Raw genomic sequence first — 26,782 nt, forward strand, 5'->3', positions numbered from 1 at the left:
CCGCTTTACCTCACCGTTAGACATCAGCCATCAGCCATCAGCCCTCTCTGACGGGGAACTGAAGCCGTTATATCGCTCTCTTCAAAGCCACCAGACTCCATTCACAAAAACAGTAACCTTACCTCTCAGAACTCATGCAGCGTGGCCTCGTGCAGCGTGGCCTTGTGCAGCGTAGCCTCGTGCAGCGTGGCCTCATGCAGCGTACAGCAGCCTCATGCAGCGTAGCCTCATGCAGCGTAGCCTCGTGCAGCGTGGCCTCGTGCAGCGTGGCCTCGTGCAGCGTACAGCAGCCTCATGCAGCGTGGCCTCGTGCAGCGTGGCCTCGTGCAGCGTAGCCTCGTGCAGCGTACAGCAGCCTCATGCAGCGTACAGCAGCCTCATGCAGCGTACAGCAGCCTCATGCAGCGTAGCCTCGTGCAGCGTGGCCTCATGCAGCGTGGCCTCGTGCAGCGTAGCCTCGTGCAGCGTACAGCAGCCTCATGCAGCGTAGCCTCATGCAGCGTACAGCAGCCTCATGCAGCGTAGCCTCGTGCAGCGTAGCCTCGTACAGCGTGGCCTCTCATGCAGCGTGGCCTCGTACAGCGTGGCCTCTCGTGCAGCGTGGCCTCGTACAGCGTGGCCTCTCATGCAGCGTGGCCTCGTACAGCGTGGCCTCTCATGCAGCGTGGCCTCGTACAGCGTGGCCTCTCATGCAGCGTGGCCTCGTACAGCGTGGCCTCTCATGCAGCGTGGCCTCGTACAGCGTGGCCTCTCGTGCAGCGTGGCCTCTCATGCAGCGTAGCGTCGTACAGCGTGGCCTCTCATGCAGCGTGGCCTCGTACAGCGTGGCCTCTCGTGCAGCGTGGCCTCTCATGCAGCGTAGCGTCGTACAGCGTGGCCTCTCATGCAGCGTGGCCTCGTACAGCGTGGCCTCTCGTGCAGCGTGGCCTCGTACAGCGTGGCCTCTCGTGCAGCGTGGCCTCGTACAGCGTGGCCTCTCGTGCAGCGTGGCCTCTCGTGCAGCGTGGCCTCGTACAGCGTGGCCTCTCGTGCAGCGTGGCCTCGTGCAGCGTGGCCTCGTGCAGCGTGGCCTCGTGCAGCGTGGCCTCATGCAGCGTGGCCTCTCGTGCAGCGTGGCCTCGTACAGCGTGGCCTCTCGTGCAGCGTGGCCTCATGCAGCGTGGCCTCTCGTGCAGCGTGGCCTCATACAGCGTGGCCTCTCGTGCAGCGTGGCCTCTCGTGCAGCGTAGCCTCTCGTGCAGCGTAGCCTCATGCAGCGTGGCCTCATGCAGCGTGGCCTCATGCAGCGTGGCCTCTCGTGCAGCGTAGCCTCATGCAGCTTTAAAACATGCTGGGCGTTGAGTTGGATAGAAGTCGTGTCCTGTTTATGTCTGAGGATGGATCTCCCTCCATCCACATGGTTTCTATTAGGGCCTCTCCTCTGTGTTTGGGCTGTCTGGACCAAACCTTCTCCCACGTTCCCTCGCTGTGTTTTGAGAAGCATCACACTCATCCCAGACTTTCTGCAGCGGAGACGATAATCCTGGCCAAATATTGTCAGAGCTGTGTCCGCCCGGCGCAGCGCTCCGATGAGACACGATGTTATTTTCAGCTCTTCCTCATGCCGTCTTCCTCTCTCTGTGTTTTGTCCTCCTCAGACTCTGTCACAATCACCCTGTCTCTTCGTTTTGTCGACGTCACCGTGACAGCGAGGGATTTCACCTTCTACGACTGTACGGCCGTGAAGCAGCTGTCTGGCAGCATGCCGTGAGTTAACTCTCCTCACCTGATAACCAAGTCTTATTCTCTGTCTGAGGCTGTTGTTTTCCCATGGTGCACCCTGTTCATTCTTTGTCCCGTCTGTCTTATGTCTGTTTCCATGCATCCTAAAATATATCTTCAACCCATGAAGGCTGCAGACGTCTGACTCCAGCCCCTCTCACTCTCTCTCTCAGTAGTCTTTCCATCTCTACTCATACTCATCACACGGCTCCGCTGTGCTCCTCGTGAGCCTGAGTTTAACTGTAACACTGTGTTCAGGATGGATCTCCATCATACGAGAGGTGGAAGACGTTGGGCCTCGTGCTTTTTATATTTTTATCCTAAACATTTTTCAGTGACATTTTCTCGTTTGTCTGTTCCAAGTTGGGACTCACTAAACCCTTGTTTCTGCACAGACTTCAGGCTGATGAATGACTCCTGTTGATGAGCACGACCGTGAGATTTGAGCATCGGTATAATTGACTCCCCTAAACTCTATATAAGGCTGCCTGTAACACTTCCATCTGTTGTCGGGCATCAGCAAACAACAACAACATAACGTAACGTAGCCATGTCAGTAGTCGTATCAAACTAAGTTCACACTACAAGACTCTCAAAGTCATCAGATCTCTGACTGTTCTCGCTACACAACCTCATGTCTTGTAATCAGGAGTCTTTAAGTCGTCGTGTTTTTCACACTACATGACTGACCGGAGACAGGAAGTCAAACACTACTAGATCTCTAACAGGAGGAATCCCCGATGAGGTCTGCAGACTACGTTTTGTTACGAAAACACACGAGAGAAATCCACGGTCCATGACGTGATCAGACACGTTGCTGATGTTGTATAAAACAGCCTGTTTCCACGCTCTTTTTTACTCTTTATTCCTCTCGGTGCAACAACAACTTTGCCCCTGTAGTAAATGCATCACATCCAGTCAGTTCCTGTTGTTACAGGCGACCCCTCCTCCTCCAGGTTTACCATCAACCCGTGTCTCACGCTCTCATTGGCTGCAGCTCCTGGCCAAATGTCAATATTAAAGTACTGAGAGGCTGTTATAATTCAAATACTTACTGTATGTCTCTCCATGCTCCTCCCTTCTCCCACTTCCAGATAAAAAGCTTCAGACCTCTCTCCACCTTTCTCTTCATACCCACTTTTGTCACCTTGCTGCCATGTCATTCCACGTGTTATCATCATTATTATTATTATTATTATTATTATTATTATCATTCATATTTCCTGTATCTGATCTGTACATTGTGTTATTTCTGTGTGTAGTTGCCGTGGTTGTGTTCTGAGCCGATGGGGATGTAACTGGTGTGTCCACCAGCACTTGTGTACCCACAAGCCCACCTGTGAGGAGGGCGTGATCATCTACAACCAACATGTAAGTGACTCAGACAGATCGTATAATGAAATAAACCCAGTAACCGCCGCTGTTGTAGAAAGTGGAGACTCTCCATGTATTCAGGTTCTCTGGTGAAGGTGTTTTATTGTAAGTTGATCACACAACGAGCCAGCGGCGTGAATCTCCTCCACACACAGGATACCTGTCAGTAAAACATCAATTACATCATTAATACACAATGTCTCCTCTTTATCCTGTAGCTTCCCCCTGGTGTTCCTCATATATTAATAATAATAAATTAAACTTATATAGCGCTTTTAGAGAACTCAAAGACGCATGTAAAATCCTCATATATTCAAAGTATGTTTTAGCGTCAAAATGTTATTTTCCCTTCAAGTCCTTCTAAAAACTTTTTCCCCACATGGTGACCTGACGTAGGTTTCTGCATGATGACACTGCTACATGTCCAGTATATATATATACATCCTTATAGTCAGTGTATTAATACAGTTTATATATATATATACATCCTTATAGTCAGTGTATTAATACAGTTTATATATATATATATATATATACATCCTTATAGTCAGTGTATTAATACAGTTTATATATATATATATATATATATACATCCTTATAGTCGGTGTATTAATACAGTTTATATATATATATATATATATACATCCTTATAGTCGGTGTATTAATACAGTTTATATATATATATATATATATATACATCCTTATAGTCGGTGTATTAATACAGTTTATATATATATATATATATACATCCTTATAGTCAGTGTATTAATACAGTTTATATATATATATACATCCTTATAGTCAGTGTATTAATACAGTTTATATATATATATACATCCTTATAGTCAGTGTATTAATACAGTTTATATATATATATATATATATATATACATCCTTATAGTCGGTGTATTAATACAGTTTATATATATATATATATATATACATCCTTATAGTCGGTGTATTAATACAGTTTATATATATATATATATATATATACATCCTTATAGTCGGTGTATTAATACAGTTTATATATATATATATATATATATACATCCTTATAGTCAGTGTATTAATACAGTTTATATATATATATATATCCTTATAGTCAGTGTATTAATACAGTTTATATATATATATACATCCTTATAGTCAGTGTATTAATACAGTTTATATATATATATACATCCTTATAGTCAGTGTATTAATACAGTTTATATATATATATACATCCTTATAGTCAGTGTATTAATACAGTTTATATATATATACATCCTTATAGTCAGTGTATTAATACAGTTTATATATATATATACATCCTTATAGTCAGTGTATTAATACAGTTTATATATATATATACATCCTTATAGTCAGTGTATTAATACAGTTTATATATATATATACATCCTTATAGTCAGTGTATTAATACAGTTTATATATATATATATACATCCTTATAGTCAGTGTATTAATACAGTTTATATATATATATATATATATATACATCCTTATAGTCAGTGTATTAATACAGTTTATATATATATATATATATATATACATCCTTATAGTCAGTGTATTAATACAGTTTATATATATATATATATATACATCCTTATAGTCAGTGTATTAATACAGTTTATATATATATATATATATATATACATCCTTATAGTCAGTGTATTAATACAGTTTATATATATATATATATATATATACATCCTTATAGTCAGTGTATTAATACAGTTTATATATATATATATATATATACATCCTTATAGTCAGTGTATTAATACAGTAACTTAGATGGCGGTCGGCGTGCTCCCAGTTTGTAGAAGCAGGCAGGAGTACCGGCAGGAAGCTCGGCATCGTGCTGCTGTGGACGCCACGTTAGTTCAGAACAGAAAGTCACACAAACTAACTAAGCGATGGATGCAGCGGTAGACCAGCAACTCTCCTGTGTTCTGAGAGGGAAAATCACTGTTTTTGTGAATGGAGTCTGGTGGCTTTGAAGAGAGCATAGATAACGGCTTCAGTCTCCCGTCAGAAAGGGCTGTCTGATGGTAAAGGGCTGTCTGATGGTAAAGGACTGTCTGATGGTAAAGGACTGTCTGATGGTAAAGGGCTGTCTGATGGTAAAGGGCTGTCTGATGGTAAAGGACTGTCTGATGGTAAAGGGCTGTCTGATGGTAAAGGACTGTCTGATGGTAAAGGGCTGTCTGATGGTAAAGGACTGTCTGATGGTAAAGGGCTGTCTGATGGTAAAGGACTGTCTGATGGTAAAGGGCTGTCTGATGGTAAAGGGCTGTCTGATGGTAAAGGGCTGTCTGATGGTAAAGGACTGTCTGATGGTAAAGGGCTGTCTGATGGTAAAGGACTGTCTGATGGTAAAGGGCTGTCTGATGGTAAAGGATTGTCTGATGGTAAAGGGCTGTCTGATGGTAAAGGGCTGTCTGATGGTAAAGGACTGTCTGATGGTAAAGGGCTGTCTGATGGTAAAGGACTGTCTGATGGTAAAGGACTGTCTGATGGTAAAGGGCTGTCTGACAGCCAGGTAATGGGGTGAAAATATTCTAAATATAGCGTACACTTAATCTGATATTGAATTTTATAGGTGGCTAAAATACCTCGCTGTCAGACAGCCCTTTATGACGGGGAACTGAAGCCGTTATCTATGCTCTCTTCAAAGCCACCAGACTCCATTCACAAAAACAATATTTTCCTCTCAGAACACAGGAGTATACATACAAACGGCTAACGGCTGATTGTGCGTTTTTATTTGCAAAAAAACGTAAAGGGACACAGACGGACCCGTCCTTTAGGTTGGAGGATAAATCGGGTACCAAACAAAAAATGCTTCAGTTGTGATGTTTTTTCAAAATAAAAGCTCTTGAAGTTGGTCGGCTTGCTCCGACTGCTCCAGTAGTTTATGATTCAGAAGAACCTGGTAAGTAAATAACTGGTGAAAGTGTTCCTGTTTAGATATGATTATTATTTATGTTTACATACGTTCACAGAGCCCAGACATGTTTTGTTGTGTCTCATAAACAAGCCCACATTAACAGAAACCATCGCTGTGCATGTGTCATGAGCAACAATACCAGCAGGTCATGTGTTTAACATCACATTTAAGTTGAGTTATTCCATATTTCCTTTTTGTCCATTTGTTTTATTTCTGTTTCCCCATGTCCTCCTCCTCCTCCTCCTCCTCCTCCTCCTCCAGTTTAAACTCCCCACCTCAGCTCCTCCCACAACCAAGCCTATTAAAGTCATCACGACAGCCACGACCACAACGGCTGCCCTGACAACCAGCGCCATGACAACCAGCGCCATGACAACCACAATCACAACAACAACATCATCAACAACTATCGCTACAACAACAACAACAACAACAACAGCCCCCGTCACTGTGGCAACCACTCAGGAGCCAACCACCGCTCCTGCTCCCACCACGCCACCCGCGACCACCACCAGCCTGGAGCCGACCGCCCCGCCCACCACCCTGCCCCCTCAGCCCCCCAGCACCCAACCATCCACCACGCCAGCAGCCGCTCCCCCTCCGCCCCCACAGGTCACCACCGGGAAGGAGGAAGCAGGAGAGCTTTTAGTTGACACCCAAAGTGTCGCCGACGGTGCCGCGGTCACGCCCACCGTCGCCATGGAGGTGGTGCCTGTCACCCTGGCTGACGGTGGAGATCTGGACCCCGTGGTGCCTCTGATCATCCCGCCCCGTGAACCGGACACCTCCCCCCTGGAGGTGGTGACGGCGTCGCCCCCCGGCGACACCCAGGAAGCCGAGGGAGCTTTGAGCCTGGCGGAGCCTCCCACCCCGGCCTCGTCTGGCTTCCCGCTGCCCACGCCGTTCTCCGTGGGCGACCTCGACGACGACGAGCCCTCCCTCTACCTGGACCCGACCCAGACCCCCACCCTGATGCCCGCTCAAGACTCCCAGACTGAAGCAGGAAGCCCCGCCCCCGAGGTGATCCTCTGGCCAAAAGAGGAAGTAGACGTCCACGCTGAGAGCGCCGTCCAGTCAGAAAACGACACCGCCACGTTTTCCGCTGCCACCGTGTTGTCAGGTGACGGTGAGGTCGACCACGCCCCCCCGTCCTTCCCCCACCTGCTGGATGCTGACTCAGAGCTGGACTACCAGTATGACCCAGCTGACGCCTTCCTCCCGGTGAGTTCAACAGACTCTCTCCTCCTCCTCTTCCTCCTCCTCCTCCTCCTCCTCCTCCTCCTCCTTTTCCTCCTCCTCCTCCTCCTCCTCCTCCTTTTCCTCCTCCTCCTCCTCCTCCTCCTCTTCCTCCTCCTCCTCCTCCTCCTCCTCCTCCTCCTCCTCTTCTTCCTCCTCCTCCTCCTCCTCTTCCTCCTCCTCCTCCTCCTCCTCCTCCTTTTCCTCCTCCTCCTCCTCCTCCTTTTCCTCCTCCTCCTCCTCCTCCTCCTCTTCCTCCTCCTCCTCCTCCTCTTCCTCCTCCTCCTCTTCTTCCTCCTCCTCCTCCTCTTCTTCCTCCTCTCTCCTCCTCCTCCTCCTCCTCCTCCTCTTCTTCCTCCTCCTCCTCCTCCTCTTCTTCCTCCTCCTCCTCCTCCTCCTCTTCCTCCTCCTCCTCCTCCTCCTCCTCTTCCTCCTCCTCCTCTTCTTCCTCCTCCTCTTCTTCCTCCTCTTCTTCCTCCTCCTCTTCCTCCTCCTCCTCCTCTTCCTCCTCCTCCTCTTCCTCCTCCTCCTTTTCCTCCTCCTCCTCCTCCTCCTCCTCCTCCTCCTCTTCTTCCTCCTCCTCCTCCTCTTCTTCCTTCTCCTCCTCCTCCTCCTCTTCCTCCTTCTCCTCCTCCTCCTCCTCCTCTTCCTCCTCCTCTTCCTCCTCTTCCTCCTCCTCCTCCTCCTCTTCCTCCTCCTCCTTCTTCTTCTTCATCTACTACTTCTTCTCCTCAGAGCTTCAGCAGCCTCCCAGCTCTCCCAGCTCTCCCAGCTCTCCCAGCTCTCCCAGCACTCCCAGCACTCCCAGCTCCTCACTAGCCTCCCCTGCTCCTCCTCTTCCATCTGACACCTGTCTTCCTTTTGTTGTTTTGCTTTTTGCTCCCAAGAAAAACAGCTGCTCCAGCTGTTTTTTGAGTCAATAGTTTTCCTGTTTTTTTCACATTTCCAGCTCAGTTTTATTTTAAAATCTCACGTTGAACGTTTCCTGCTGTTTGTTCTGCGGTGAATGAAAGAGAAGTGACGGTTACATCCACACAGTATTTCCCACACTGGGTCTGAATGACTCTGCAGATACAGAATCACTTCTAGTGGCTCGTAGGTGACGATTGAGAGGATTACTTCAGTATGAGTCGGTACATTTAGGTAAACACTTTAAGACATGGAGGACAAAACGTCCACACTCACAGACTCTCAGACTTTGAGTCCTTGAGGGTTTAGGGCTGTCCCACTGGACGATCATCAAGTCATCGTCAAGGTGACGTGATATTCATCATCGTCATCGCAGCGTGCATGCTTTGGTTGCTTAGTAACGGCAGGCGCTAAAATAGTGCAACCTCCCGAGCACGTTGGATAAGAGGATGAAAGCACCACGGCTGGTGTGAACGGCCGCTAAGACAACGGTCTCCAGCTCAGTGGCTTTACTGTATGTGGAGAATTTAAAAATATCCAACCGTGGCGTCGACCGGTGGTGGTTCTGTCAAAGAAGGAACTGTGGCTGACCACCGTGCACGCTGTGCACACCGTGCACGCCTGGATCGTCTCATTATTCAACGAGTAAACTCAGAATAACCTCAGAATCATTTATAATCACATCAACAGGAGACGGGTAGTTTGATCTGCAGCATCACTGAGACGCCTCACTGGATCATCGGGAAATATTGTGTGTTAGTGTGTGTGCATGTGTGTGTGTGTGTGTGTGTGTGTGCATGTAAACATGAGGAGGAGGGGGGTGTTCATACTGTGTGTGTGTGTGCATGTAAACGTGAGGAGGAGGGGGGTGTTCATACTGTGTGTGTGTGTGTGTGTTGGACGACAGGGGGACGAGGGCTCCTACGTCAGCTGGGGTTCGTCAGCGTGTCCCTGCGTGGAGAAGGTCCAGGGTTCATCACTGCTGCCCGTCAGAGTGGAGAGGAAGATCACCTTACTGGCCCGCAACCTGCACCTCTACCAGGTACACACACACACACACACACACACACACACACACACACTCTCTCTGGTGACCCCTTCATTAAACACAAGTCTCTCTGTGTGTGTGTGTGTGTGTGTTCAGGACACGGAGCTGGACTATGAGTGTGTGCTGGTCATCGAGGGTCAGACGGTGGTGGTGGACGCCTACGTGGAGACTGATGACATGAATCCATCAAACTTTGACATCACCTGCCAGCTACACCAGGTGTGTGGTGCTAACCCTAACCCTGCAGTCAGGTCTTTACAACCCTTAAACGGTATTTTTCAACCCTACTGTCTCATGTTTGTGTCCAAGTGACTCATGGGGACAACAGTTTTTGAAACGGGTCCAGTATCGAGGGAGAACGCTGCAGACAGCAGCAGTGAAACAAGCATCAATGTAACGTTACGTCCACTAACAGTTCTTGTTGTTCCCACTGACAGGCTCAGATTGGTATTATCAGTGTCTGACTACATTAAAGGTCCCATATCAGCTCATCTTCAGGTTCATACTTGTATTTCATGTTTCTACTAGAACATGTTTACATGCTGTAATGTTCAAACAACACTTTATTTTCCTCATACTGTCTGTCTGAATATACCTGTATTCACCCACCGTCTGAAAAGCCCCGTTTTAGTGCATTGCAATGGAATTGCGTTGCTAGGCAACAGTTTGGGTCCATGTTTACTTCCTGTCAGCTGATGTTATTTACATCCACTGCAACAGGAAATAAACTGGGACACATTTAGAATGTTTACGTTTAAAACTGTATAATGATCTATATATTGTATATTTGTGACATCACAAATGGACAGAAATCCTGACGGCTTGTTTCAAACGCACAATTTCTGAATACATGCTGTGTGTATTTCTCCGTATATTGAGCGTTTTGATAGTTTAACAGTATTTATATATCACTTAAACCTGCTTTATAATATAAAAGACATGAAAATCTCACTTTGTACGATATGGGACCTTTAAGGAAAGAACCCTACAGAGACATAAAACCTTTCTCTTGATCTGGTGTGAGTGTTATCGTGTCCAAGTCCTGCTCCAGTTGCAAAGAATTTAAAGAATACGCTGGTGGACACGTACCCTAAATATTCAGCCATGACACTGAGAATCCTTTAGAAAACACTAAGCAACGCTTTCTGCACTCCAACACAACAAACTCTGACCAGCTGACGCTCACGTTTCACGTTTCACCAGATCTCAGAACAAGTCTTCTCCTTGATCGAAACTCTTTCCTTAATGTTGTCAGACACTGATAATAACAGTCTGAGCCGTCATGGTGAAAACAAACACCGTTAGTGGACGATAATAACGGTGCCGTGCAAGCTGCATGAAAGATGTCAAATCAACTAAAGAAATCTCAGTGGACTAAAAGACCAAAACAACCGATAAGTCCACTGATGGACTAAGAAAAACTAAGACTTCAAGACTTCAAGGTAACACAGGGAGAGTAATGAATATACAGTCACTTTCAGGGTGAAGTATTCCTTTAACAGACATTCATTTAAATAATATCTTCTGAGACCAACAGGAATATAGAGCTTTATACCACAGGGATCCAGCTAATGTGATGAATGATGGTAAAGTGAGGATTAAACTGATAATGTTCAAGTGTATTTATTTAACTATAAAATGAAACCGTTGTCTGTCCAGTACTCCTACTCTGCTCCAGTGGAGGAGTACAACGCCATGGTGTACGTGAAGAGGAGGGACACCTTCCACGTGGACAGCTCTCCTGATCTATACGGTGAGGTTATTATCCTCAGAGAGTGTTTCCTCGTCGTCTCTCGTGACCGCTGACTGATGCCGGTGTGTGTCCGTCCGTTGTTCCCTCAGTGACGCTGTATAACTGCTCCGTGGGGCGCTCCGACTGCAGCCGCTGCCACACGGCGGACCACAAGTACGGCTGCGTGTGGTGCGGCGGCGCTCACGCCAGCTGCTTGTACTCAGCCTCCTGCAGTGAACCGGTACAGCAGACGTGCCCCGCCCCCGTCATCCACTCGGTGAGTCCTGACCTTTGACCTCTTCACTCTTTATTTCAGGTGTGTGGGAACTTGAATTAAAAAGTTACCCCGTCCATCCAGAACGTTTCTTAGAGACTCTTACAGCTGACGTCGTCAAAAACATACGCACGCATTTTGGCGATGAAGATGGCGTTCTGCCCCGGCCTTCCAGACGAGTTGGCGAGTTTTAAACGTTGAATTAAAACTGTTCCCGGCATCAGAATGTCTGCTTGTTTCGTGTTCGGTCATCAGAATCGATATTCCAACAGTGAACTCAAGTTCTACAGAACTCTTGATAAAACACTAGTTTTGTAATAATAAACATATCAGAAAAACACAATTAAATAATGCATTGGAAACTTAATAAATAAAATAAAATAAATTAATTAATAATAGTAAAAATAGTAATAAATGATAAAAAATAATAATAAAGTTGAGTTTGTCTGTCGTAGTATTTAAGAAAAGGCATCCGTGTTCTCTCAGACTTGTTCTACAGGATTCCGACCGTTTCAGAGCAACAGGTGTTTCGGTGTAACAGGTGACCGTGTTAACTGTTGACCCAGAGCCCAAAGCGTTCGTGGTTGCTCGTAGTAACTTACATAAATGGTCGGCGTAGATAATGAACACAGATGAGTATGTATTTAAAATGGATTGAAGGCTTTTACGAGGACACCTACATGTTCCGTTTGTGTTCTCAGAGCTGCCGTCTCATACGAGCGACCACGGCTGAGAGTCACCGGTTAACACGGTCACTTATTAAAACAAACCACTGGCTTAAACATGACTACTACTGGCCTCAAGACACAATCAAATATGTGTTTGTAGCACCCGTTTTAAAAGTCAATAAGCTCTTGAGTCGGTGTCGTGGTATTTGACGTTCTGGACACGACCACAGGTAACGGAGCTGTTAGCATCCAGTGACTCGTATGCTCGTAACATTACACGCTGTGTTTAGGTTGCATTAGTGATCTTTGGTGCTTCATGTCCTCTTAGATAGTTTGACAAGCTATTGCACTCCGCCGTACTTCACACTTACGAACGTCATCACCGTTTGCAAACTGTGTATTGTTGTATTAAATGAATCATTTCCTGACCTCCCTCAGATTGAGCCGCTCTCCGGCCTGCTGGAAGGCGGCACCATGGTGACCATCTCCGGCTCCAACCTGGGCCAGAAGGCCGAAGACATCCTCCTCTCGGTGTTAGTAGCCGGGATCCCTTGCACCGTCATCCCCGGCCTCTACGAGGTCTCCTCCAGGTACACGCCCACTTCTTTATTTCATCTTTTTAAGGGACTTTGATGGAATCATTTGTGAATTTCGAGCAGATTTCTCAAAAGGTAAAGTCTGCAAAACAAACTCATAAATAATATGGGATTGTTGTTGTCTTTTTGTTTTAAAAAAACAATAAAAAAAAATGTAAATAATAAAGATTAGACAAAACTATGTTGTGTGGTTCTCATAGGAATGTTTAAGAAAGAAGAGCTGCAACAATTAGTCCATTCTTTGACCCACAGAAAATTATATAATATGATATAATGACGTGACAAATCAACTGCAGACCCGGTTTTCAGAAGGCAACTCATATGTTGGAGGGGGGGGGGATCCCTTGTTGCTATTAAACACCTCATCATATATTTAATTTGTCCGACACTTTGTTTTATGACCAAATACCTGCAGAACTAATGACCTTCATCAGCCTCAGCTGGACTTTGACTTTACTGCTAATTAACCAGTAATAGCATGCTGTTTATTTGAGTTTATTTATGATCGTCACCGTTAACCGTTTACATTCCTGACATTGTGTACATTTGTTTTTTGCACCTTGTTGATAATCTGAATAGTTAATATGTTGTTCTGCGGCTGCTGCCCAACAGATTCCCTCTGAATCAATAAAGTCTTTTATCTTATCTAAAAAGAAAAAAAAAAAGGTCTTTGCAAAAGTGTCATTGACTGATCAGCTTGATTCAATATTGTCAGAGTGCATGTCTGACTCTGCTTTATGAAGAACAACTGTCTCAAGAGTGACGTCTGTGTTTCAGGATCGTGTGCAGGACCAAAGCCAGCGGAGGAGAGAAGGTCGGACCCATGTCTGTAAAAGTGAGCGGAGGAGAGTTTGGTCTGTCCAGCCAGACATTCAGCTACCAGGTACTCTACATATCACCTTTAATATAGTAGATTACATATCACCTTTAATATAGTCAGTTAGATTAGGCTTTGTTGAGCCGTTGTTGTGTTGTTGCAGAAGCAAACAGCCACTGGTTCCCAACCAACCACTAGGGGTCATCAAAGCTTCACAGGGGGGTCGCGAGACCTTCTTGATTTTAACGGTTGTAAAAGCCCAGACGCACCAAGCCGACATCAAAGAACTAGCGGTGATGAATGCCGACCGTTGCGTCGCCTCGCGTCGTCTTTGTCTCGGCCAACAGGTTGCACTTGAACATGCCGACGGCCAGTCAGCTCGTAGGTTCTGCTCCTGGTGAGAGGGAATAACTCTCCTCACCAGCAGGCGGCGGTAGTCCGTATTCAGCATTCAGAGGGAACCAGGAAGAGCGAGGACGGAGGATATAGATACGGACGTGAATATAATCTGCTCAAAATTCATCCACAAACTTCCTGCAGTTATCGCGTTCACTGTTTGGTTTAATGTACAGTTCATCAGTTCTGTTATTGTTATGCACCGACTGTAATATGAAGTATCCATAAGACATGTCCCTCAGTGAGGGCTCAGTTTACTCAACATAGAGAAGAGGTCCTTTAAGGAACCATTCAGCTAAACCAGACGACTATTCAGATCGATCTATTGATGAGTAATTCATTTTGATTGATTGATTGAGGTTGATTGTCTTCTAACCGTCCGTCCTCTCGTCCCTCTCAGGACCCGTTTGTGATGGGGGTGTCACCTAAAAGGGGGCCCAAAGCCGGAGGGACGTCCCTGACGATCGATGGCCTAAACCTGCTGACGGGACGTCCCTCAGACCTCGCCATCACCGTGGGGGGGGTGCCCTGTCACATGTAAGACTCTCACTCTCACACACACACACACACACACACACAGAGAGGTGGACATTATCTATTGGCTGAATGACGGCCTGTTGTTCATTTAACGTTCCCTCCGTCAGTCTGACCTTTGACCTCCTTGTGTATTAACGTGTCTCTCCTCAGTGTGTCCGAGGTGCAGAAAAGCCGAGTTCAGTGTGTGACAGGAAGTAGTAATAAGACGGGAGATCACCGGGTCACGCTGCACTACGGCAGCAGCCAGCGCCACCTCCACGCGGAAGCCTACCGCTACACCCACAACCCCAACATCACCCACGCCACGCCAGCAAAGAGCTTCCTGCAGTGAGTTCGGGAGTCCGACCTTCACCTCTTGTTCCCTACTGATGACAGCTGTTCGCTGTGACACTGACGAGTCCTCTGTCTGTTTTTAGTGGCGGTCGGCAGATCTACGTGTCGGGCCACAACCTGGACGTGGTGCAGGAGCCCCGCATGGTGGTGACCGCCGCTCCCCTCCAGTCAATCAGCCAGAAGAAAAGGAGGAGGAGGAGGAGGAGGAGGAAGAGGAGGAGTGAACCTGTCTGTCCTGGAGACGCTCTCTGCTCCGTCAGAGAGGTCAGTCAGTGTGTGTTCTTCTTTATTTCTGATCTGAAGTCAGCCGTCTTCCTTTACTCGACGTCTGTTCTGCTCCCTCCCCGTCTCTTCAGTTCACGGAGCGCTGCGAGGTCAACTCCTCTTCCCTCATCCTGTGCCGCTCTCCCATGGTGGACTCCTCCGCCTGGGGGTCAAAGTTCACCGCGGAGTTTCTGCTGGACAACCTGCGCTTTGACTTCAGCCGTCTGAACTCCGAGACCTTCAGCTACAAGCAAAACCCCGTCCTAAAGCGCCTGAACCAGCAGGAACCTCAGAAGGCCTACCGCTACAACCCCGGCAGCTTCATCCAGCTGGAGGTCAGAGGAGACGCACAGATAGATGATGGCTGATGTTACAACCAGGGCTGTCAGACCAATAACATAGTTAATCACCATTAATCACAAATGAATCACTCATGTTTTATCTGTTCTAAATGAACCTTAAAGGAGATTAGTCCAGTATTTAATCCTCTTATCAACATGGGAGTGGACTAATATGCTGCTTTATGTAAATGTATGTATATATTTATTATTGTAAATCAATGAACAACACAAATCAATGACAGATATTGATCCAGAAACCCTCACAGGTACTGCATTTAGCATAAAACAATATGCTCCAATCATAACATGGCAAACTGCAGCCCAACAGGCAACAACAGCTGTCAGTGTGTCAGTGTGCTGACTTGACTATGACTTGCCCCAAACTGCATGTGATGATCATAAAGTGGGCATGTCTGTAAAGGGGAGACTCGTGGGTACCCATAGAACCCATTTACATTCACTGATCTGGAGGTCAGAGGTCAAGGGACCCCTTTGAAAATGGACATGACAGTTTGTCCTCTCCACAATTTAGTGTAAGTTCTGAGCGTTATTTAACCTCCTTCATGACCAGCTAGTCTGACCTGGTTGGTACCGATGGATTCATCAGGTTCTCTAGTTTACTATGATACCAGGATCTTCACTCTAGCTTTAAAACTGAGCCGCTACAACCTCCGAAAGATCGGCAGCTCGTCGGATTTTTAAGAGGTTAATTAAAAATCACAAGTTGCGTTAAAGAAATTAGTGGCGTTAAAATGAATTTGCGTTAACTGTGACAGCCCTAGTTACAACCCTTATTGTCATAATTATTTATTTAAAGAGGCAGCAGACAAACATTACACACTAGCTGTGTGTAAAAAGCAGAAGAGTGTTCCTATAGTCTTCTTGTTCTCATGGCCGACTGACTGCAGCCTCCGGTGTTAGCAGTGATATTGATCATTGTGGTGGGACAGAACAGAAGCCTGAATCATGCTTAAACAGCTGTTATTATAGTAAATACAACTATTATAAACACTATCTGTTGATCAGTCCTCACAGAGAAACAGCTGAAACCATTCTGTCCACTTTTAAATCTCCCAGTCAGATTAAACAGAAGGGAGAGAGAGATAAACCGTGTGATGGTGTGTTGTCAGGGGGAGAACCTGGACGAGGCCATCACTAAGGAGGAGGTGGTGGTGTTGGTCGGGGAGGGTGTGTGTGCCGTGAAGACCCTGACCAAAAACCATCTGTACTGCGAGCCGCCACCTCAGCAGCCGGCGCCGGCAGCCAACGGCAGGAAACGAGAGGGCTCCGACAACCTGCCTGAGTTCACAGTGAGTCCCTTTAAGACCACAGACACATCATCACGTATTGACTCGTCACGGAGGACGGGACTGTGTGACCTGACGAGGACGCTGCTGTGTTTGTGTGTTTCAGGTCCAAATGGGCAACCTGAACTTCTCCCTGGGTAAGGTCCAGTATGACAACCTCAGCCTGGCCACCTTCCCTCTGGAGGCTCAGATCGGAGTCGGGGTCGGGGCGTCCATCGTGGCACTCATCGTCCTCATCATCGTGCTCATCTACAGGTCAGTAGGTCGGCCGTGTGTTTCTGTGCATGTTTAACCTCTGGGTCTGAGAAGTGAAGTCAATGATGAAGAGCCTTTAACCTGCATCCTGTCTACCAGCCAGCAGGGGGCGACTCCTCTGGTTGAATAGAAGTCAATGATGAAGAGTCTTTAACCTTCATCCTGTCTACCAGCCAGCAGGGGGCGACTCCTCTGGTTGAATAGAAGTCAATGATGAAGAGTCTTTAACCTTCATCCTGTCTACCAGCCAGCAGGGGGCGACTCCTCTGGTTGAATAGAAGTCAATGATGAAGAGTCTTTAACCTTCATCCTGTCTACCAGCCAGCAGGGGGCGACTCCTCTGGTTGAATAGAAGTCTCTGATTGATTTATTCCCTCAGTAAACATTGTAAACATGAGTTTATGGTCTCAATCTCTAGTTTCATGTCTTCTTCAGTACAGCTTGATGTTCATTTAGTAAATGATGTTATGAGGACTATAGGATCAGGATCGTCACCTCTGGGTGTTTCCATTCTGACCCAGCATGACCCGGCGATTAACCCTGATCCTCACTGGTGGGAGGTTTGCTGGGTCAAATTACACGAGTCACCATTTTCACAATCTCACTGGATTTCCACTAATCCAGAGTGAAACTAGTCTTACTGGTTCCTCTCTCTCTCTCTCTCTCTCTCTTCTCTCCCATCCCTCTGGTTCCTCTCTCTCTCTCTCTCTCTCTTCTCTCCCGTCCCTCTGGTTTCTCTCTCTCTCTCTCTTCTCTCTTCTCTCCCGTCCCTCTGGTTTCTCTCTCTCTCTCTCTCTCTCTCTCTTCTCTCCCGTCCCTCTGGTTTCTCTCTCTCTCTCTCTTCTCTCTTCTCTCTCGTCCCTCTGGTTCCTCTCTCTTCTCTCTCTCTCTCTTCTCTCCCATCCCTCTGGTTCCTCTCTCTCTCTCTCTCTCTCTCTCTCTCTCTTCTCTCCCGTCCCTCTGGTTCCTCTCTCTCTCTCTCTTCTCTCCCATCCCTCTGGTTCCTCTCTCTCTCTCTTCTCTCCCGTCCCTCTGGTTCCTCTCTCTCTCTTCTCTCCCGTCCCTCTGGTTCCTCTCTCTCTCTCTTCTCTCCCATCCCTCTGGTTCCTCTCTCTCTCTCTCTTCTCTCCCATCCCTCTGGTTCCTCTCTCTCTCTCTTCTCTCCCGTCCCTCTGGTTCCTCTCTCTCTCTTCTCTCCCGTCCCTCTGGTTCCTCTCTCTCTCTCTTCTCTCCCATCCCTCTGGTTCCTCTCTCTCTCTCTTCTCTCCCGTCCCTCTGGTTCCTCTCTCTCTCTTCTCTCCCATCCCTCTGGTTCCTCTCTCTCTCTCTTCTCTCCCGTCCCTCTGGTTCCTCTCTCTCTCTCTCTTCTCTCCCATCCCTCTGGTTCCTCTCTCTCTCTCTTCTCTCCCATCCCTCTGGTTCCTCTCTCTCTCTCTTCTCTCCCGTCCCTCTGGTTCCTCTCTCTCTCTCTCTTCTCTCCCATCCCTCTGGTTCCTCTCTCTCTCTCTTCTCTCCCGGTCTGACCCTCTGGTTCCTCTCTCTCTCTCTTCTCTCCCATCCCTCTGGTTCCTCTCTCTCTCTCTTCTCTCCCGGTCTGACCCTCTGGTTCCTCTCTCTCTCTTCTCTCCCGGTCTGACCCTTTGGTTCCTCTCTCTCTCTCTTCTCTCCCGGTCTGACCCTTTGGTTCCTCTCTCTCTCTCTCTCTTCTCTCCCGTCCCTCTGGTTCCTCTCTCTCTCTTCTCTCTCGTCCCTCTGGTTCCTCTCTCTCTCTCTCTCTTCTCTCCCGTCCCTCTGGTTCCTCTCTCTCTCTTCTCTCCCGGTCTGACCCTCTGGTTCCTCTCTCTCTCTCTCTCTTCTCTCCCATCCCTCTGGTTCCTCTCTCTCTCTTCTCTCCCGTCCCTCTGGTTCCTCTCTCTCTCTTCTCTCCCATCCCTCTGGTTCCTCTCTCTCTCTTCTCTCCCGTCCCTCTGGTTCCTCTCTCTCTTCTCTCTCGTCCCTCTGGTTCCTCTCTCTCTCTCTCTTCTCTCCCGTCCCTCTGGTTCCTCTCTCTCTCTTCTCTCTCGTCCCTCTGGTTCCTCTCTCTCTCTCTCTCTTCTCTCCCGTCCCTCTGGTTCCTCTCTCTCTCTTCTCTCCCGTCCCTCTGGTTCCTCTCTCTCTCTTCTCTCCCGTCCCTCTGGTTCCTCTCTCTCTCTCTCTCTCTTCTCTCCCGTCCCTCTGGTTCCTCTCTCTCTCTTCTCTCCCGTCCCTCTGGTTCCTCTCTCTCTCTTCTCTCCCATCCCTCTGGTTCCTCTCTCTCTCTTCTCTCCCATCCCTCTGGTTCCTCTCTCTCTCTCTTCTCTCCCGTCCCTCTGGTTCCTCTCTCTCTCTTCTCTCCCATCCCTCTGGTTCCTCTCTCTCTCTCTTCTCTCCCGTCCCTCTGGTTCCTCTCTCTCTCTCTCTCTTCTCTCCCGTCCCTCTGGTTCCTCTCTCTCTCTTCTCTCTCGTCCCTCTGGTTCCTCTCTCTCTCTCTCTCTTCTCTCCCGTCCCTCTGGTTCCTCTCTCTCTCTCTCTCTCTCCCGTCCCTCTGGTTCCTCTCTCTCTCTTCTCTCTCCCGTCCCTCTGGTTCCTCTCTCTCTCTCTCTTCTCTCCCGTCCCTCTGGTTCCTCTCTCTCTCTTCTCTCTCGTCCCTCTGGTTCCTCTCTCTCTCTCTCTTCTCTCCCGTCCCTCTGGTTCCTCCTCTCTCTCTCTCTCCCGTCCCTCTGGTTCCTCTCTCTCTCTTCTCTCTCGTCCCTCTGGTTCCTCTCTCTCTCTCTCTCTTCTCTCCCGTCCCTCTGGTTCCTCTCTCTCTCTCTCTTCTCTCCCGTCCCTCTGGTCCTCTCTCTCTCTTCTCATCCCTTCCCTCTGGTTCCTCTCTCTCTCTCTCTCTCTCTTCTCTCCCGTCCCTCTGGTTCCTCTCTCTCTCTTCTCTCTCCCGTCCCTCTGGTTCCTCTCTCTCTCTTCTCTCTCGTCCCTCTGGTTCCTCTCTCTCTCTCTCTCTCTCTCTTCTCTCCCGTCCCTCTGGTTCCTCTCTCTCTCTCTTCTCTCCCGTCCCTCTGGTTCCTCTCTCTCTCTTCTCTCTCGTCCCTCTGGTTCCTCTCTCTCTCTCTCTCTCTCTCTTCTCTCCCGTCCCTCTGGTTCCTCTCTCTCTCTCTCTCTCTCTCTCTCCCGTCCCTCTGGTTCCTCTCTCTCTCTTCTCTCCCGTCCCTCTGGTTCCTCTCTCTCTCTCTCTCTTCTCTCCCGTCCCTCTGGTTCCTCTCTCTCTCTCTCTCTCTCTCGTCCCTCTGGTTCCTCTCTCTCTCTCTCTTCTCTCCCGTCCCTCTGGTTCCTCTCTCTCTCTTCTCTCTCGTCCCTCTGGTTCCTCTCTCTCTCTCTCTCTCTCTCCCGTCCCTCTGGTTCCTCTCTCTCTCTCTCTTCTCTCCCGTCCCTCTGGTTCCTCTCTCTCTCTTCTCTCTCGTCCCTCTGGTTCCTCTCTCTCTCTCTCTCTTCTCTCCCGTCCCTCTGGTTCCTCTCTCTCTCTTCTCTCCCGTCCCTCTGGTTCCTCTCTCTCTCTCTCTTCTCTCCCGTCCCTCTGGTTCCTCTCTCTCTCTCTCTTCTCTCCCGTCCCTCTGGTTCCTCTCTCTCTCTCTCTTCTCTCCCGTCCCTCTGGTTCCTCTCTCTCTCTCTCTTCTCTCCCGTCCCTCTGGTTCCTCTCTCTCTCTTCTCTCTCGTCCCTCTGGTTCCTCTCTCTCTCTCTCTCTTCTCTCCCGTCCCTCTGGTTCCTCTCTCTCTCTTCTCTCCCGTCCCTCTGGTTCCTCTCTCTCTCTCTTCTCTCCCGTCCTGACCCTCTGGTTCCTCTCTCTCTCTCTTCTCTCCCGTCCCTCTGGTTCCTCTCTCTCTCTCTTCTCTCCCGTCCCTCTGGTTCCTCTCTCTCTCTTCTCTCCCGTCCCTCTGGTTCCTCTCTCTCTCTCTTCTCTCCCGTCCCTCTGGTTCCTCTCTCTCTCTTCTCTCCCGTCCCTCTGGTTCCTCTCTCTCTCTTCTCTCCCGTCCCTCTGGTTCCTCTCTCTCTCTCTTCTCTCCCGTCCCTCTGGTTCCTCTCTCTCTCTTCTCTCCCGTCCCTCTGGTTCCTCTCTCTCTCTTCTCTCTCGTCCCTCTGGTTCCTCTCTCTCTCTCTCTCTTCTCTCCCGTCCCTCTGGTTCCTCTCTCTCTCTCTCTCTCTCTCTCTCTCTCTCTTCTCTCCCGTCCCTCTGGTTCCTCTCTCTCTCTCTCCTCTCCCGTCCCGTCCCTCTGGTTCCTCTCTCTCTCTCTTCTCTCCCGTCCCTCTGGTTCCTCTCTCTCTCTCTTCTCTCCCGTCCCTCTGGTTCCTCTCTCTCTCTTCTCTCCCGTCCCTCTGGTTCCTCTCTCTCTCTTCTCTCCCGTCCCTCTGGTTCCTCTCTCTCTCTTCTCTCTCGTCCCTCTGGTTCCCCTCTCTCTCTCTCCTCTCCCGTCCCGTCCCTCTGGTTCCTCTCTCTCTCTTCTCTCTCGTCCCTCTGGTTCCTCTCTCTCTCTCTCTGTTCTCTCCCGTCCCGTCCCTCTGGTTCCTCTCTCTCTCTTCTCTCTCGTCCCTCTGGTTCCTCTCTCTCTCTCTCTCTTCTCTCCCGGTCTGACCCTCTGGTTCCTGTCTTCGTTGCTGTCTGACAGGAGGAAGAGTAAGCAGGCTCTGAGAGACTACAAGAAGGTCCAGATCCAACTGGAGAACCTGGAAACCAGCGTGAGAGACCGCTGCAAGAAGGAGTTCACAGGTAAGAGTAAAGGAAGGGAGGAAGGAGAGGAAGGGAGGAAGGAGAGAGGAGAGCAAGAGAAGTTTAATTTAGTTTGTGGAGGCCAACAAATCCACTTTGTTTTCTCTCTGGCCTCATGAGATCATCCTATGACATCACACCTCCATGACATCACACCTCCTGGATGAACTGACTTTTACTTTATTCTGCCAACACAGTCAGTGTCGATATTTACCAGCTGCAGCACCGTCCCCAGCACACACTTTAAATATGATGTATAGTAGAAGCTGATCTCCTCCTCCTCCTCCTACTCCTCTTCCTCCTCCTCCTCCTCCTCCTCTTCCTCTTCCTCCTCCTCCTCCTACTCCTCCTCCTCTTCTTCCTCCTCTTCCTCCTCCTCCTCTTCCTCCTCCTCCTCCTCTTCTTTCTCCTCCTCCTCCTCCTCCTCTACCTCCTCCTCCTCCTCCTCCTACTCCTCCTCCCTGCATTCAGACCTGATGACGGAGATGATGGACATGTCCAGCGACCTGGTGGGCTCCGGCATCCCCTTCCTCGACTACCGGAGGTACGCCGAGCGCATCTTCTTCCCCGGCCACCGGGAGTCTCCTCTGAGGAGAGACCTGGACGTTCAGGAGTGTCGGAGGCAGACGGTGGAGCAGGGCCTGGTGCAGCTGTCCAACCTGCTCAACAGTAAACTCTTCCTCACCAAGGTAGTCATCATCATCACCGCCGCCGCCATCAGGGTCACGAGCAGAGCGAGGATTTAAAGGGATAGTTCAGGTGTTTCTCAGTGGGGTTGTATGAGCTTCTTCTCCATAGTCAGTGTGTTACCTACAGTAGATGTTCTTCTCCATAGTCAGTGTGTTACCTACAGTAGATGTTCTTCTCCATAGTCAGTGTATTACCTACAGTAGAGCTTCTTCTCCATAATCAGTGTATTACCTACAGTAGATGTTCTTCTCCATAGTCAGTGTATTACCTACAGTAGATGACAGTCGGCACGCCTCCAGTTTAGAGAAACAGACAGGAGTTACTGCACAGGAGTAAAGTGATGTACTGCTGTGGACGGGGGGGGGCAGCAGCTAAACGTGTTTTAAACACCTAAAGAAATCAGTATAAGTGTACGCTATGTTTAGAATATTTTCACCACTTTACCTCGCCGTCAGACAGCCCTTTTTGACGGGGAAATAAAGTTCTTGTATTCATCTATGCTCTCTTCAAAGCCACCAGACTCCATTGAAAAAAACAGTAATTTTCCCTCTCAGATCAGAGGAGCTGCTGGTCTACCGCTGCCTCCATCAGGTAGTTAGTTTGTGTTATTGTGTGACTTTGATGAATCTGAACTAACTAAAGTCACACAATAACACAAACTAACTGACCGATGGAGGCAGCGGTAGACCAGCAGCTCCTGTGTTCTGAGAGGTAAAATTACAGGTTTTTTCAATGGAGTCTGGTGGCTTTGAAGAGAGCATAGATGGATACAAGAGCTTTATTTCACCGTTGAAAAGGGCTGTCTGACGGCGAGGTAAAGTGTTGAAAATATTCTAAATATAGCGTACACTTATACTGATTTCTTTAGGTGTTTAAAACACGTTTAGCTGCTGCCCCCCCCCCGTCCACAGCAGTACATCACTTTACTCCTGTGCAGTAACTCCTGTCTGTTTCTCTAAACTGGAGGCGTGCCGATCATCTACTGTAGGTAACACACTGACTATGGAGAAGAACATCTACTGTAGGTAATACACTGACTATGGAGAAGAACATCTACTGTAGGTAACACACTGACTATGGAGAAGAACATCTACTGTAGGTAATACACTGACTATGGAGAAGAACATCTACTGTAGGTAATACACTGACTATGGAGAAGAACCTCTACTGTAGGTAATACACTGACTATGGAGAAGAACATCTACTGTAGGTAATACACTGACTATGGAGAAGAACATCTACTGTAGGTAATACACTGACTATGGAGAAGAACCTCTACTGTAGGTAATACACTGACTATGGAGAAGAACATCTACTCTAGGTAATACACTGACTATGGAGAAGAACATCTACTGTAGGTAACACACTGACTATGGAGAAGAACATCTACTGTAGGTAACACACTGACTATGGAGAAGAACATCTACTCTAGGTAATACACTGACTATGGAGAAGAACCTCTACTGTAGGTAATACACTGACTATGGAGAAGAACCTCTACTGTAGGTAATACACTGACTATGGAGAAGAACATCTACTGTAGGTAATACACTGACTATGGAGAAGAACATCTACTGTAGGTAATACACTGACTATGGAGAAGAACCTCTACTGTAGGTAATACACTGACTATGGAGAAGAACATCTACTCTAGGTAATACACTGACTATGGAGAAGAACATCTACTGTAGGTAACACACTGACTATGGAGAAGAACATCTACTGTAGGTAACACACTGACTATGGAGAAGAACATCTACTCTAGGTAATACACTGACTATGGAGAAGAACATCTACTGTAGGTAACACACTGACTATGGAGAAGAACATCTACTGTAGGTAACACACTGACTATGGAGAAGAACATCTACTGCAGGTAACACACTGACTATGGAGAAGAACATCTACTGTAGGTAACACACTGACTATGGAGAAGAACATCTACTGTAGGTAACACACTGACTATGGAGAAGAACCTCATACAACTCCACTGAGAATCAGCTGAACTATCCCTTTCATTCTTCGCCTACATTGTGAACGGAGGGATAATTCTTCACTCTTCTCTTCCTCTCAGTTCATTCACACTCTGGAGAGCCAGCGGACGTTCTCTCCCAGAGACCGGGCCTACGTGGCGTCCCTGCTGACGGTGTCGCTGCATGGCAAACTGGAGTATTTCACCGACATCCTCAAAACTCTCCTCAACGACCTGGTGGAGCAGTATGTGGCCAAGAACCCCAAACTGATGCTGCGACGGTAAGGAGGAGGAGGAGGAGGAGGAGGAGGAGGAAGAGGAGAAGGAGGAGAAGGAGGAGGAGGAGGAGGAGGAGGAGGAGGAGGAACGTGGTTAAAGGTGGTTTAAAGATGCTCCTCACTGATTCAGACTGTTTGTTCTCTGCAGAACGGAGACAGTGGTGGAGAAGCTGCTGACCAACTGGATGTCCATCTGCCTCTATGCTTTCGTCAGGGTCAGTCAACTCATATCCGTCTGCTCAAACTACTCAATCAAACGGCATTTCAGTTTGTGAATTGAGGGTTTAGGGTTTAATAGCAGATGAATGCTCAGTCCAGAGGTCACAGTACTAACATCTGTGAAGTGCCAAGGGGAAACTTCATCACAAATGTTCCCATGCAGAGGGAATGGTCTTATAAAAATAGCCTGTGTCCACTAATCTTAAAGGGCGGGTCCATTATTTGTATTTATTTATATCATTCTGTAGCTTCCCACTGGTGTTCCTCATGTGTTCAAACCCCAACACTCATATTTCAGTTAAAGTTCCTATGTTTTAGCATCAAAATGTTATTCACTGATGTAAAGGAGGTAACGTCCTTCATCCTCTCCAGGAGAGTGCTAATAGACTTCAGTGTGTTTGTGCAGGACTCAGCGGGGGAGTCTCTCTACATGCTGTTCAGGGCCATAAAGCACCAGGTGGATAAAGGACCGGTGGACGCCGTGACCGGCAAGGCCAAGTACACCCTCAATGACAACCGCCTGCTGAGAGAGGACGTGGAGTACAAGACTCTGGTGAGGAGAACTCTGACTTTAAACCAACAATCATCTAATTAAAGAATCCCAGACATCCACCGTGACCTTCAGGGAGATGTCGTTGTGATTTCCTCTGTCATTCTCTCACCTCTCTTTCTGTCTTTCTTCTTCTGCAGACTCTGAATGTGTTGGTTCAGGGTGGAGGAGTGAACGAGAGCCAGCCGCTGCCCTCCAAAGTGCTGGACATTGACACCATCACACAGGTGAAGGAGAAGCTGCTGGATCAGGTCTACAAGGGCACCTCCTTCTCCCACCGACCCCACGCAGACTCACTGGACCTCGGTGAGAATCCACACCTCTCACACTGAAAGCATCTTTGCTATTCACACTGAAATATGTGACAGTAAAATCAGATAAACAAATGATGAGTTGGTTTTCTGTTCCATGTGTTGAGCTGTGGCGCCCCCTGCTGCCAGACTATAATAAATACAAGAAATGTCCCAACTCATCATCAAGTTATTGTGGAATAAATACTGTAAATCAGCTGGAAGTGTGTATGCACATATTATATTATATTATATTATATTATATAATATATATTACATTTAGTGAGTATCTCTCTCTGTTTTGTTGGCACCAACCAGCGTTTCCACAGCAGAGTTACTATCGTTAACTAAAACTAAAAGAAAAATAAGCAGTGAAAATTAAATATTCCCTGAATAAAAAACTAATAAATATAAAAATGAAAGTAATTTAATTTCAGTTTTAGTTTTTTTTAGCTCTAATAATATACCACGACTGAAAAAAAAGGAGACGGCATAAATTTCCGTCCTCTCTCTGGTTCCGTTGAACCACAGAAACTGAAGAAACTTCCAGGAGACGACGCCGCGCTGCAACCGCTTCATAATGAATCCCTGTTGTTTTTCACATGCAGTAGAGTTTATAACAAGAACATGATTTAATTAAAGCTGCAAGCAGCGATGAACGGGCCCTCGCCCCCGCGGGCACGTCTGGGGAACGCGCACGTCGGGATACCCGCTGTCGTGCATTCCCGTGAAAGTCGGAAACTTCATACAACAGTTAGAGTGAATTTTCTGCTTGGAGCATGTGGCGCTGGAAATGAACTGTTTAGAACATGTGTGGTGTCATTTAAAGCACTTCTATGAGGGTGGCTGGCAGTATACAACCATTTCCTGTTGCCAGTAGGTGGCGCTATGACTATCAGTCATAATGGCACGTATATGTATTCAGGGCTGGACTCTTATAAAACATGTCAAATTTGGGGAAGATTGGACAATGTATAGTCAATTTACGACAACTTCCTGTTTCCTGTAGGGGGCGCTATGACTTTCACTCATAATGGCACATATATGTCTTCAGGCCTGGACTATTATCCAGCTTGTGAAATTTGGGGCAGATCGGACTATGTAAAGTCAAGTTACAACAGCCTCCTGTGTCATGGCGAAACATCAAAATTCGCCGCGCCGCCACAAGAACGCCATTTCACGAAAACACAAAAGCTTCGCAATT

The 26,782-nt window shown here is 47.8% G+C and overlaps 1 protein-coding gene across 3 annotated transcripts in view; it reads left to right on the top strand.

Moving 5' to 3' along the window:
* The window catches only part of plxnb1b (plexin b1b), a 128,362-nt gene that overhangs the window by 92,018 nt on the left and 9,562 nt on the right, over nucleotides 1-26,782 (top strand). For all 3 annotated transcript variants that reach the window (XM_037766287.1, XM_037766306.1, XM_037766297.1), the window contains 21 exons: nucleotides 1,638-1,746; nucleotides 3,024-3,132; nucleotides 6,353-7,312; nucleotides 9,144-9,278; nucleotides 9,381-9,503; nucleotides 10,944-11,037; nucleotides 11,127-11,293; nucleotides 12,397-12,548; nucleotides 13,332-13,437; nucleotides 14,168-14,304; nucleotides 14,455-14,631; nucleotides 14,721-14,901; nucleotides 14,994-15,236; nucleotides 16,373-16,552; nucleotides 16,656-16,804; nucleotides 21,479-21,579; nucleotides 22,051-22,268; nucleotides 24,344-24,522; nucleotides 24,668-24,734; nucleotides 25,145-25,291; nucleotides 25,429-25,594. In XM_037766287.1, the coding sequence (XP_037622215.1) occupies nucleotides 1,638-1,746; nucleotides 3,024-3,132; nucleotides 6,353-7,312; nucleotides 9,144-9,278; nucleotides 9,381-9,503; nucleotides 10,944-11,037; nucleotides 11,127-11,293; nucleotides 12,397-12,548; nucleotides 13,332-13,437; nucleotides 14,168-14,304; nucleotides 14,455-14,631; nucleotides 14,721-14,901; nucleotides 14,994-15,236; nucleotides 16,373-16,552; nucleotides 16,656-16,804; nucleotides 21,479-21,579; nucleotides 22,051-22,268; nucleotides 24,344-24,522; nucleotides 24,668-24,734; nucleotides 25,145-25,291; nucleotides 25,429-25,594 (3,900 nt within the window). The remainder of the gene's footprint in view (nucleotides 1-1,637; nucleotides 1,747-3,023; nucleotides 3,133-6,352; nucleotides 7,313-9,143; nucleotides 9,279-9,380; nucleotides 9,504-10,943; nucleotides 11,038-11,126; nucleotides 11,294-12,396; nucleotides 12,549-13,331; nucleotides 13,438-14,167; nucleotides 14,305-14,454; nucleotides 14,632-14,720; nucleotides 14,902-14,993; nucleotides 15,237-16,372; nucleotides 16,553-16,655; nucleotides 16,805-21,478; nucleotides 21,580-22,050; nucleotides 22,269-24,343; nucleotides 24,523-24,667; nucleotides 24,735-25,144; nucleotides 25,292-25,428; nucleotides 25,595-26,782) is intronic.

Source organism: Sebastes umbrosus, chromosome 1 (assembly GCF_015220745.1).
Source record: "Sebastes umbrosus isolate fSebUmb1 chromosome 1, fSebUmb1.pri, whole genome shotgun sequence".
NCBI lineage: Eukaryota > Metazoa > Chordata > Actinopteri > Perciformes > Sebastidae > Sebastes > Sebastes umbrosus.